Source organism: Balaenoptera acutorostrata, chromosome 5, assembly GCF_949987535.1.
Source record: "Balaenoptera acutorostrata chromosome 5, mBalAcu1.1, whole genome shotgun sequence".
Taxonomy (NCBI): domain Eukaryota; kingdom Metazoa; phylum Chordata; class Mammalia; order Artiodactyla; family Balaenopteridae; genus Balaenoptera; species Balaenoptera acutorostrata.
The window spans coordinates 10,971,086-10,985,363 of NC_080068.1; the positions used below are offsets into that span (position 1 = coordinate 10,971,086).

Below are 14,278 nucleotides of genomic sequence, written 5' to 3' on the forward strand. Positions count from 1 at the left end.
TCTATGAGGTAGCTATCATTATTCTTATTTTGAAGATGAGTAAACTAACCCTCAGAGAGATGAACTAAGGTATCCTGCCTAAGGTCATGCAACTAGTAAGTGATGGAGCCTGACTCCTGGTCTGTTGGACTCAGGGCTCTGCTCAACTACTGTACTGAAGTAGATTGTGAAGTCTATTCACCTGCCTTTCTCTTCCTTCTGCTTGTGTTTGATGAATCATATCTATCTCAGAGTCTGGCCATATCTGAATATTCCGTATGGCCAGAGTTGATATTCCCAGGGAGTTTGCTTTCTTGAGGATCCAAATATTACCACTTGTTTCTGCATTGACCAGAAGGAAGTAAAAGGGATACTTTTCAGTTTAGCTTTTCTGTGTTAATGGCCAGTGGGCAGTTGTCATTGAAAGTTGGCATCAGTTGTTCACCATATCTTCTTTTTTTTTTTTTAATTTATTTTAATTTATTTATTTTTGGCTGTGTTGGGTCTTCATTGCTGCGCGTGGGCTTTCTCTAATTGTGGCGAGTGGGGGCTACTCTTTGTTGAGGTGCACAGGCTTCTCATTGCGGTGGCTTCTCTTGTTGTGGAGCACAGGCTCTAGGCGCACAGGCTTCAGTTGCTGTGGCACGTGGGTTCAGTAGTTGTGGCTTGTGGGCTCTAGAGCACAGGCTCAGTAGTTGTGGCGCACGGGCTTAGTTGCTCCGCGGCATGTGGGATCTTCCCGGACCAGGGCTTGAACCCGTGTCCCCTGCATTGGCAGGCAGATTCTCAACCATTGCGCCACCAGGGAAGCCCCACACCATATCTTCTTTGAGCTGATGCAGTAGGAGGTAACATTCAGAGTTCTCTTCCATATCGCTTTCTTCTGAGCCATTCCCACATTCAGTTATGCTAATTACGATTCCTCTCAGGCCAATGCTGATAAACTGTTCTGGTTGAATCCCTAAATATTTGATTTGTTTCTAAACAATAGTCCAGTAGACACCAAGAGGATTTTATTTCCTCTTTGAAGATTTGTTGGTGGAGCAATCGGCAGATTTGACCCTGCAGAGCGGGTTTGGCTGCTTGCCTTGCAAGAGGAGCTGAATCCTGAATTGAATTGTTGTAACGATGTCAGCAGCACGGCTGGGGATGCGTCCTCCGCTCGCGAGACCATGGACTTTTTATTGTAACCGTTCCTCCAGTGTTTACCAAGTGTATTTAACTCTCCTTAATAAACCTCTTTTATTCATCACTGTCACTTTAACTACTCTTCTTAAGAAAGACTACATTCTGTAACAGATTTGGCAGTATACCAAATACAACTTTTTAAATGATCATTTCTGTGAATATAAGCAATTTAAAAGAAAAACTAAGAACCTAGTGAATATTTTACTGTCTTACATCACTTTAAAACCATTTCTAAATTTTGTGACACAGCATAGAGGCAGTTGTGGTGACTAAGAAGCACTGAACTTGGAATCAGGAAAACAAAGTTTAAGTCCTGCCTAGCAATGTGTTTATTTGTAAAAGTCATTTATTTTTCTAAAACTTACTTCCCCCATTTATAAAATTAGAATAACATATCTACCTTACAAAGTTTGAGAATCAAAGAAATCAACTTTCATACAGTGTATTATTGAGGTAGTTATGACTATACGATACAATTTTCTCAGCTATATTCAATGTTTATATTTTATTTTCTCTAAAAATTTCACTTAATATTTGATACGTAATTATTTCCATGTAGCAACATAATTTAAATGCTCATGGTATTCCATTGTTCCATCTTCAATTTATGTCACTGTGTTTTAAACTCAGCATACGTTGATAAATGAGCTTATGCTTACCACATAATAAATCAAAAAGAACAGGATTAAAAATATAAAGGCTTAAATGTATAAAAATGCATGGGTACTGACAAGCACTAAAAAATATCCACAAAAGTTTTAATAAGAGTTTTTTCCAAGGTATTTCAGCTCTTTATATGCTTTTCCATATCATAAAAAATAAACATTCTCACATATACCTCAGGATAAGTTGACTTCTATACAAAATATTGAATATAAGCTAATTAAAATTTGAAGGATAGCTACTTGAATTGAGTTTACGATGTGTTTTGTAAGGTATCCAAAATGACACACAAGCTTGCTATGCTAGAAGCATTCATGGGACTCAGCATTTAGTTATACACACAGCTAAGGATCATTATAGTGAAATAATAGATGATAGGATCAGCAAGGGGAAAGACCCAGGAAGAGTCTGGAGAAATCCATGCATAGGCTTTCTTTTTCTTTTTTTTTTTTTTTAATTATTTATTTATTTATTTATGGCTGTGTTGGGTCTTCGTTTCTGTGCGAGGGATTCATCCAGTTGCGGCAAGTGGGGGCCACTCTTCATCGCGGTGCGCTGGCCTCTCACTATAGCGGCCTCTCTTGTTGCGGAGCACAGGCTCCAGACGCGCAGGCTCAGTAATTGTGGCTCACGGGCCTAGTTGCTCCACGGCATATGGGATCCTCCCAGACCAGGGCTCGAACCCGTGTCCCCTGCATTGGCAGGCAGATTCTTAACCACGGCGCCACCAGGGAAGCCCCATAGGCTTTCTTATGCTCCCATGAGGGGGTGTACTTCTATGTGTTCTGTTTTCCAGTCACCAAAAAATGCAGTCACATGTGTGCAATTTTTCTGCCCAGAGAAGACCCTCAGATATTAAGCTCTCAAGGGTTTTATTGGGGTTCACACTGCTATAACAATGTACCATAGATAAGGTGGCTTATAGTCAATAGAAATTCACTTCTCACAGTTTTGAGATCAGGCCGGCATGGTCAGGTTCTGATGAGAGCCCTCTTCTGGATTGCAGACTGTCAACTTCTTGTTTTATTCTCACACGGCAGAAAGGGAAGGAGTGAGAGAGTTCTCTGGGGTCCCTTTTAAAAGGGCACTAATCCTATTCATGAAGGCGCCACCCTAAATACCTAAATGACCTAAATACCTCCCACAGGCCCCACCTCCTAGTACCATCACCTGGGGAGTTAGGTATTCCACCTATGAGTTTGTGGGGGACACAAACATTCACTCCATAATAGGGCTGGTCACATAAGCACCCTCTGTTGAGCACATACCAAAACTCCATACTCTAAAAGGAAAGTAGACGTTCAGCATAAACCATATAGCTTGTCTGAAGAGTCAGGGCACTGCAAAAGACACTTTTTAAATAGTTAGAGAATAGAGAGAAGCCAAGTTCCCAGGCATAGATCAAGGGAAAATCCTTGCAAGTCAGCCTTTCTAATGGCAGCAGTCTCAGGCCTGTTATATTGACTCTTTTCTGCTCATGATATTCAAGATATTCTTTGTGTCAGAGTTGGTTAGCAAACCTGTCTTCTGGGGACAGCCTCCCCAGTTTGTGTCAATAAAACATATCAGTATTGAAAAGAATATTAAATGAACTAGTTTTTGTTCATTGTTCCCTGGGAGAAGAAAAGACTCCCCTAGCTTTCCAGAGGATGCCCCTTTGTAAGGAAGGATGACAGTTGAAGAGAGGATGCTGACAAAATTGACAATCCTTTCCTGCTTCATGTCTTGCAATAAAGTGACCATGGTACCTAAGGTGAACAGTCAGAAACTCATGCATTTGACACTCACATCTGAACCAAAATTTATGACACATGGTCTGACAATAAAAAGGAAATGGGACAGGATACCAGGTTCCATTTACATAGTCACTGCATATGCTGGGATTCGTTTTCTAACAAGAATCACAGGAGCTATTTCTCAACAATAGACTCTTTCTTTGACACCAAAGATTTGACACCAAATTTGATTATTAACTGGTCTGTAATTAAATACACTGAATAGATGTCTTTCCACCAGTCCCTGACAACACTGTAAGTTCAAAATTGCACATAGTATTATTTTGTGCTGTGTTGATTATCAAACATGAAAAAGAATGTGCTGGGATTATTACATCACAGATTGGGACCATGTGGCACAGCAGTTTGAGTGGACATGATACTCGCATCCTGACAAAAAAATTGCAGCATAAAAAAATAGCTCTGCCGTATATTAACTGCGTATGAAATTTGAAAAACATACCCTAAAAGTTGTAATTGCCAGTTTTACTCTACACAGCCTCAAAGCGGATCTGAATGGAAATAATAAGTATTTTATTATAAATTTAATTTGAATTATTCAAAGCTGCTTATTTTGAATATCATTGTTTTAGGGGAAAATATCACATGGGACTTTGTTGATACTGTGGATTAATGAAAACTCAAGTCTCTTCACCTCTCGAACAAATTACCAGAAAAATTATTACACGGTGTTTGGACAGCTAAAGAAATCAGTGAAAGAAAGTTATTGTGTGTCACTGTGCCAGAGTCATATAGGAATTAAAATACACATCTAACTTTTACAAAAAAGGAAATCAATTTTTATAGTTAATCAACAGTCCTTTAAGAACTCTTTTCTAGGCTTTATAATCCTAAGCAAGTGTTAAATTTAAACATTTTCATGGATATTTAGATTCGAGAGGCATCAGCACAAATATTGTGCCAATAAAATCAGGTATTGTTATAGATGCTTTGGATACATCATAACATTTTTAAAAATTTCTATCTTCTTGGAGTTTACACTCTAACAAGGATAGAGGAAAAAAAAACCGTAAGTAAAAATGTAAATTACATAGTATGTTAAAAGGTGATAAATATTATGCATAAAAGAAAAAGCAGAGAAAGGTAGAGAAGCAGAGTTTTGTGGGATGTGCTGAGTGTTTTGGGAGCCAAGTGCAGTATTATTAAATAAGATGGTGGGATAGGCTTCAACTGTGGGAAAAATAGTGAATTCTGCAGGCAACTGGGGATATAATGGAAACTTTGTTAAAAGTTGACAGTGGAAGATGTACCTATAGAGTAATGTGATATTTGGTTGTTATGTTTTATGTTTTAAAATTTTTTCCATGTGCTTTTGAACACTATGTTGTTATAAAGCTGTTTTGAATGTGAAAGAAAAGAAACATGCCACAGCATATACTAAGCACTAAATGAATGTTATAGGAGTTCATTATCATAAGAGTTTCGTGTCTTACTGAGAACTGGATGTTTGGGCAAATCTCATGGAAGAGGTAGCTTTGGGCTGAGCATTTATTCAACCATTTACACATTGTGTTGAGTATAATATGTTTAAATTCATCCTGTTGGTAACAATTAAAAATTTTTGAGCAGGAGTATGACGTCACCTTGTATGTGCATTATTAAGATTTATTTTGAGTTCATTCACAGATCAGTTAGAAAATTATTACAGCAGCCCTGGCTTGAATAGATTAAGACTTCAAATAGTGATAGAGAAAGGAACAAAATGGAAACTAGGAATGTTAGTTAAAAGTGAATAAATATTTAGTAGAAAACAGCTAACTGAAAATACAAACTCTTAGAATAAAGAATAACACCAAAGTTTAAATAAAGCATCTGTGATGGGAAGTTGGTCATTCCATTAATGGAAATAGGAAGGTTAAGGAGGAAGTACAGTTGTACACAGGAAGAGAAGTTTATTCTGTGACACATGAGTTTAAATATCTCTTATCCCTATGGAAATGTCCAGAAGTCATTTACAAATGTAGGTCTGGAACCAAAGGAGGGCTTGTAGCTAAAAAGTGGAAATTATTGCACAGAGGTGATATTTGAGGGCAAAGAAGTGAATTAGGTAGCTAGAGAAAAAGAAGAGAACTGAAGACAGAAACATGGAGATTTCCTTTATTTGAAGAGAGCACGGGGGTTGGGGGAGGAGTAATCAGCACCATCAGAACAAGGAAAGTGTGTGATTCTCTGAACTCAAAGTCTTTAAGAAAAAGAAAAAGACAAAAAGACATAATGATGTAGGAGACCTGTGCAAACAAAATAATAGAAGTAAAAATATTGGGGAGAGGTTTGTTTTTTTATGGTATGGTTTACATAGAGTTCAATTCACTGTTTTTGATGTGCAGTCTATGAATTCTGACAGATGTGTAGTCATGCAATCACCACAACAATCAAGATGAAGAACAGTTCCATCACCCCCCAAAATTCTCTTATGTAACTTTGTAGTCAAACCCTACCTCCACTCCCAGCCACTGGCAACCAGTGATCTGTTTTCTTCCCTTACCCTTTTATCACTTCCAGAGTATCTTTTAAATTAACTCATACACTGTGTGTAAGCTTTTGAGTCTGGCTTCTTTCACTTAGTATAATATGTTTGAGATCCATGTTCTTGCATGTATTCCTCTTCATTACCAAGTAGTAGTCCGTTGTATGGCTGTCCTACAGTTTGTTTACCCATTTAGTAGCTGAAGGATATGTTGGCTGTTTTCAGTTTGAGGTGATTCTGAATAAAGCTGCTATAAACATTCACATACAGGTTTGTTTTTTTTTTTTAATTTTATAGCTACGTTATTTTATTTATTTATTTATTTATTTTTGGCTGTGTTGGGTCTTCGGTTCGTGCGAGGGCTTTCTCTAGTTGCGGCGAGCGGGGGCCACTCTTCATCGCGGTGCGGGGACCGCTCTTCATCGCGGTGCGCGGGCCTTTCACTATCGCGGCCCCTCCCGTTGCGGGGCACAGGCTCCAGACGCGCAGGCTCAGTAGCTGTGGCTCACGGGCCCAGCTGCTCCGTGGCATGTGGGATCTTCCCAGACCAGGGCTCGAACCCGTGTCCCCTGCATTAGCAGGCAGATTCTCAACCACTGCGCCACCAGGGAAGCCCCACATACAGGTTTTTGTGTACACATATGTTTTCATTTCTCTGGAGTTAATATGTAACAGTAGCATAGCTTGGTTGTAAGATAAGTACAGCTTTAACTTTATAAGGACAGGCCAATCACTTGCTATTTCCATGAATAATGTAGGAGAATTCTAATTGCTCCACAACCTTGCCAGCACTTGGCACTGTCAATTTTGTTTATTTTACCATTTTAATAAGTGTATTACTGTATCTAATTGTGATTTTATTTTGCATTTTCCTAATGACTAACGTTGTTGAGCATATTTCAATATATTTGCCATTTTTAATACTTCTTTTGATTGAAGATTATGAGAAAAAGGCAAAACAGATGATAATATCAAATAAAAAACATTAAATTTTCTGGGTCATGGCTTAAGATAAATGAAAACAGTTTAATGACAAGGGTTATAGTAAATCATCTGGGACAGGGCTACTTCATTTGGTAAAGATTGCTGATATGATTAAATGAGCTTTAAATTATATTTGAAAGGTTAAGAAAAAAGATCCCAGAAACAATATCAAGAACAACAGATGTGATTTAAAAAGAAGAACAAAAATTAAAACTGACAGTTGAAGGAAAAGTAGTAAAGATGATTGGAAACAATATTTCCATCTGTCTATACACCAATGAACAGAATATGAGTGATTAGAGCAATGAATTTGAAAATTTAATATAAACAACTGTTCACATTTCTAGAAGTTGTTGAAAAGGGACATATGAAGTATTTTTAGAGCAATGGAAGGATAAGCATTATTTGATAGGTATAATTTTGATAAATGATGCAACAGAATAGCATTGAAAATTAATGTATCCATTGGTATGAGGGTGAAAACATGTTAGAGAGCATTGGCATCAGGAGGAAAGATAAAGAAAAATTCTAATGTTGTGTGGATACAGTATCTAGAGCAGATACTGGTGGATTTGTATAATGCTTTCCTCTGTGTATGACAACTCACCCAGAGGCAGTGATAGGTCTCCTCAGTAACCTGTTGCAAACTCCATTCTGCCCTAAGCAAGGATCAGAGTTATCTGCCCTCTACAACGTTACTGTTTAAATGAAGAAATAAAAAAATAAAATACTGATGCTAAAATAGAACTAAGCTTTACAAATTTAAAAATAATTTAAATAAGTAATTAAGAAAAGTAAAACATTATGTTATGTAAAACGTATTATATATGACATGTTAGGGGTACTATAAATAAAAATAGAAGACATCAATATAAAGTGCCCTTTCATTTTATTCATCAAATACCTATTGAATAGGTGCTGAATGAGCGCCAAGAAAGGTTGAGTGGACAGAGTAGTAAATTCAACACAATCCCTCTTCTCATGGAGTTCAGACATTAAGCAAGTAATTAAAATAAAGAATGGTAAATATTGACAAAGACAGTGCTTTGAAAATGTAAGGAGCTCTTCAGTCAGTTCAAATTTAACATGAATATTTATGAAATATGGAAGTAGGATTAATAGAAAAGTGTAACTTGAGCACACATTAGGGCACAGAAAGCAAAGACCAGAACTAATTGAGACTTATGAAACATTCCAAGACAGCGGTAAAAGAATGTTAGTCATGTTCAGAGTGGGGAAATGAATATTAAAAGATTAGTTATACTCTTTGCACAAGATAGTAGAATGTTGAGTTGGCAGAACTTAACTAATTGTACAATCTCCAACAAAGAAAATAAATGGATTGGAAGGAGTTTAAGAGGTTATGGAAGCCCAAGGTAGAAGCTGTGGAAAGTTTGCTTGAAATAATTCTATGTCTCTAGAAAAACATGCCAGTGACATCATAGCAACAAACTCTACGTGATGTTTGAGAAACTGTGATGAAGGGATAAGAGTATTAGATTAAGGATGAGGTCATCTACTCCATCTTCCATTGATTCGTTTATTCGTCTTTAAAAAGACAATTTAGCACTTCTATATGTCAGGCACTGTGCTAGTCAATAGTGACACAAAGTTTAAGAAATGGAGGACCTGAGCCCTCACCTCACAAAAGCCCACACTCATTGGAAGTAAGGACAAGTGAGCAGTTACAGTAGGGTATGATCAATTCAACAGAACTTCAGAGCATCAGACAACAAATAAGAGAATTCACACAATTAATTCTATCAAAAGGGATGAGGAAAGATGTCAAAAAGAAAATGATGCTTTATTGGAGTCTGATTTTTGCTGTTAATTCAAGAAGAAATTGCCTATTGAACACAAATATGTACAGGAACTTATTATAAAGGTACCTAACCATTTTTAAAGTATTTTAGTAACAAAGTAAAAAAATATGAGTCAGATGATATACAAAAGTAGATTTGTAGCTGGTTGTATAATGAAATACAAATAGTTTCAACTGACAAATCAGTGCCAACCAATCTTTGGTTGTATGTTATAAGGCTCTGTACTTGACACTGATCCATTAAATATTTTTCTCAAAATGGGAATATAGTCAATATTTTATCATTACTTTAAATGTATAGTTTGTTAAAATATTGCATTATTATATTGTACACCTGAAACTAATAACATAACACTGTAAATCAACTACACTTCAAAAAAATTTTTTAAATTCTAATTATACAGGCATACAGTTTGGTCACATTTTATATGAATTAGAATTATTAAGTATGAGGTAGAATCATTTAAAATATTTATAGATCTCACTCTTGAGACAAATGTTAAAACAAATAACCCTAAATTTAAAAATCATCAGTGACCGTGATTTGAAATGAGTGAATTGTAAACTGTTTACACCATTTCCACAAGGTGGAGCCATAGTGGTAACTGTGGCCAGTAATGTATTCTTCCAACCTTTTCTCTCCACATAATTATGAACTATGTTTATAACCATATTCACAATTTGAGGCTTCCTAAATAACTGAAATTATTCTATATCTAATAAGTGAACTGAAATTTGCCGTCTTCAGCAAATCAAACATATTGGGGATTTACCCCACTCTTTTACTGCTGTCTAATATTCCTTGATGGAAAGATACTATAATTCATTTAATAAGTCCCTCATCCGTGGTCATGTAGGTGTCCTACAATTTTTCACTAGTGCAAGTAATGTCATAAAGAACTTTCTTGAATAATTATCTTTGTATACATATGCAAGGGTGTCTGGAATATATATTCTGGCCAGGAGAAATTTCTGGCTCCAAAGCAAATGAACCTTCTTAATTCTGTCAAATATGGTCAAATTATCCTATTCAAAGGTTCCAACAATATAAGCTCTAACCAACATTGTATGAGAATGCCCATTTTCCTTCATATTGCATGATTATTTTGTTTTTAAATGTTGCCACCTGATAAAATGTTGTTGGTGGTAATTTGTTATTCCTTAATTAGTAGTGAGGTTGAATAAGTTTTGAAAATTTTAATGAGCTTTTGTAGTTTTTGTTCAATGATTTGCCAGTTCATATTATTTGCCCACTTTTCACTATTTTTACAGGGTTACATACTTTTTCTTCTGGATTAGTCAGAACTTTTCATTTGCTATGATTAGTCATTAGATTGTTGTAGCTGTTAAAAAAATAGTTTCTCTTAATCTGGCACTTTGAAATTCAATAATGGGTGGTTTTCATTGCAAATGAGTTTTAATTCTTAGGTCGTCAAATGTCAGGATTTTTCTTTTGTGGCCTCTGTGTTTTGTTTATTTTGTTTGTGTTGAAAGAGCTTTCCAAAATTTTAAAGCTCAACAAAGATACTCTTTTTATTTGACTGTAATGCAATTATATATGTTTTTTTCACATTTAGTACTTTTGCACACATGGAATTTATATTTTTATGGATATCCAATTAGCTTAGCACCATTTACTGAATAGACTTTTTTTTTTTTCTCCAATGATTTGAAATATTACTTTTGTCATGTACTGGTTCCAAATATCCATGATTGTGTGTCCAGATAGTCTATCTGTTCTCCAGTTGACCAAAATCTTAATATTTATCACACATAAATGCAGTGAATCACAGAATTAGTCCCACTTCCAAAAAGCAGGAAAGGGCTTCAGAAGAAGCAGCTCAGGTAGTTCAGAGATTCGCATGAAGTCCCATGATTACATTGGTGGGTGTCCTGGGCCTGGGAATGCATTTTCCTTATTTCTCATTCTGCTGCAAACTATGATTTGAGATCAACAGGAAAATAGGTCACTTTTACCCTCTTTTATCTTGATTCTTTTTCAGTAACAGAGGAGTATTCAGACTGTAGTAGATCCCCATGCCAGAACGGGGGCACATGTATAAATGGAAGAACTAGCTTTATCTGTGCTTGCCGACATCCTTTTACTGGTCACAACTGTACTGTCAAGGTGGTGGAAGAAAATGCTTTAGCTCCAGGTAAGAAAGTACACGCATCCTTGGATTTGCTCAATGTCATAAAAACAGTTTTTGAACTGTTTACGAATGAATGTTTAGACCTGCTTCATCTGGACTCACTTGAGGATTAATTCCTTTTACTTCTCAAATTAACTGAATAACATACATGATTTTGTCAGGTGAACTCATTGATATACACTAGTTGAAATTTTCAATATTGGTATAATAGAGGCAGTTTATTGAAAATTCCCCCCCCCCCCACTTATTTTTTTCCTAGTGCATCTTAAAAGAAAATACATATATATGTATATATATGTCAAACTAGTATAAACTTTTTCTCCTCAAACAAGTTGTTAAAGAATACGTCTTTGATTCATATCAGATCTGATCCTTTAAATGAAGCCATAATAAGTGAATAGCAGTATGTCTTCTGTGAAGGTCAAGTTCATAGTGTCATTTTGACTGGCTAAGGGCTGTTAGAACATGCTCAGATGTATTGAGTAGAACAAGATGCCTTTTTGCCCATTTACTTTCATAAGTATTGGTTGCTATAGATTTACTTCCAGAGTGTACCATTTCTGATTTTTATACAAGAAAATGTGTGCAGGGCTTAAAATATATTCTCTTTAAAATGACAGCAAAAAATATGTTGCAGATCAGCCTTTTCTTAATAGTGTGCTGCATAATAAAGAGTAAATTTTTTAGTCTGTTTTTAAATCTCAGCCTTTGTAAGTACATTTGGCATTAATTACATAGAAGATGGCTTTTGTCTACTTCTCGATTGTGCATACAATTTCATTGGGTTTCTGTTTTAGCCTCTAGAAACTGTTTGACAAGGTGCTGGAAAAATTGTTTCTGCATCATGTCAGCTTTAATTCCTGCAAGAGGCTTTAAAACATTCTGACATACCATAATAATCATAGAGTGCTTTGAATTCCTTCATCTCTGGAGAGATCAAAGCAACATGCAAATTAATCTTTGAGGCATTTCTATGAGGAAGGTATTGAGTGTTACTACCATTCTATCTTGATCTAAATGGAGAAACAGTCTCAGAGAGGCTAAGCAATTTTGGGTAGTTCAGGCAAGAAAAGGGGCAAACACTCAGACACATATGCTCTTGTTAAGTCTGATGAATGGCTTTTTTTCTTCTACTAACGCTTTTTGTAACCAAGATAAAATGATAAAGATACAAACAGAACAAGGTCAAAACATGAAAATTAACTCTTTCCATTGTTTTCCGCTAACAGATTTTTCAAAAGGATCGTACAGATATGCACCGATGGTGGCATTTTTTGCATCTCATACATATGGAATGACTACACCTGGTCCTATCTTATTTAATAACTTGGATGTCAACTATGGAGCTTCATATACTCCAAGAACTGGAAAATTCAGAATCCCCTATCTTGGGGTGTACGTTTTTAGGTATACCATTGAGTCATCTAGTGCTCATATCTCTGGATTTTTAGTGGTTGATGGAGTAGACAAGCTTGCATTTGAGTCTGAAAGTATTAACAGTGAGATATGCTGTGATAGGGTTTTGACTGGGGATGCCTTATTAGAATTAAATTATGGGCAGGAAGTGTGGTTGCACCTTGTAAAAGGAACAATTCCAGCCAAACTTCCCCCTGCTACTACATTTAGTGGTTACTTATTATACCGTACATAAATTAGTGGGAAAGACAGACTGTCACCTTTACTGAGAAGCAGCCAGTGTTTTTATTTATCTTTGCATGCACATTTGCTCTGTTTTTGGTTTTTCCACATGAATGAAAACCAACTTCTTTTTGAAATCTGAGTAAGGCTGCAAGTTTGTTTATTTCATAAAATTATTTGAATATCTTTTGGACAACCTGTATATGGAGTTCTTGCTCCTAAGGAGATTTAGTGGCATGGAAAACAGAGTGCATTTGTTAGCATAAACATTCCTATTTTTGTCTTTTCATGTTAAGGCATTTCAGTGTAAAAGGAATATTATAAAATGACAATCACTCAATATTGCCAGTCACAGTAGTCTTTCCAATAGAACATTTAACTTTTGTTATTCCCTGTGTACATAAACATATAACATATGTTTCTTAAATTCACAAATTCAAATAAAGTACTCAAAGACCAAGAAGTGTTCTTTTAACTTTGATTTTTATTCTTTACTGTTGAGTTGATTAATTTTACATATTAAAATTTTCATTTGTAATGAGAATTTTTAAAGCTGAATTAGAAACTTAAAATATGCTTAACTATTGTTCCCTTCCTAAACTATATTCAATATCCTGTGATCAATCATAATGAAAAATTTGAAAAAAAAAATATATGTATTACTGAATCACTTTGTTGTACTCCAGAAACTAACACAACATTGTAAATCAACTATACTTCAATAAAATTTTTAAAAAACTATTGTTCCCTTCCTATAATTAGAGAATAAAGTAGTACTTGACACATTTGAACACTTCACCCAAGTCTAAAGATACAGAAGTGGATATTTTACCTGCCTCTATCATACAATATCTACAGGGGAAAAAAAATAACACTTTTCTCTAATGAGTATCCTGTGGTAACACATGCAGACCTGTCTTATTCTTATAACAGGTGCATATATGCCATGGTGATACTACAATTTATGGATTTATGGGATGCTTCCTCTGCCTTGGTTTTCTTCTAAGCAACTTATACTGATTCCTTACAAAAGCTTTTATAAGGTGGGTATTATTATCATCATTTTTATGGTTGAACAGTGACTGACCAAGGAATGGACCAAGCTTCACAAGTAGGAAGGACTGAGACAGTATTTAAAATCAGCCATTCTTCTCCAGCACCCAAATCCATCCTTTCTGTATGTTACCTCCTAAGATGTACCATAACTGATTTAATAATCCCTTATGAAGGCCATTTGGATTATCTCCAATGTTTCATTATAACAATGTTATTGTAGTGAACACCCTTAAACATATATTCCCTATATATTTAACAAGATAATTTTGAACAAGAGATTCCTATAAGTTATCCTAAAAATAATAAGTAAGAAGTTTTTGGTATGGCAAACATTTTTCATGAATTAATTACTTTAATGCTTACTATAATCCTATGAATAACATACTAACCGTTTGAGATATGTATCATGTATTATTCTCTTTACACTTATGAGGAACAGAGGCACGAAGAAGGTAATTTTCCCAATAGTTCAGCAAACTGTGAGAATTTCAGGAACAAAGGATAAGCATATATTTTTATTTTCTAATGTACT

The 14,278-nt window shown here is 35.5% G+C and overlaps 1 protein-coding gene across 1 annotated transcript in view; it reads left to right on the forward strand.

The window, feature by feature from the left end:
- Positions 1 to 13,431, forward strand: part of MMRN1 (multimerin 1) — a 61,428-nt gene extending 47,997 nt beyond the window's left edge. Inside the window, exons 7-8 of the mRNA XM_007184093.2 lie at positions 10,903 to 11,055; positions 12,282 to 13,431. Of these exons, the coding sequence (XP_007184155.2) occupies positions 10,903 to 11,055; positions 12,282 to 12,703 (575 nt within the window). The 3' untranslated portion in view covers positions 12,704 to 13,431. The remainder of the gene's footprint in view (positions 1 to 10,902; positions 11,056 to 12,281) is intronic.
- Positions 13,432 to 14,278: the final 847 nt, after the last annotated feature.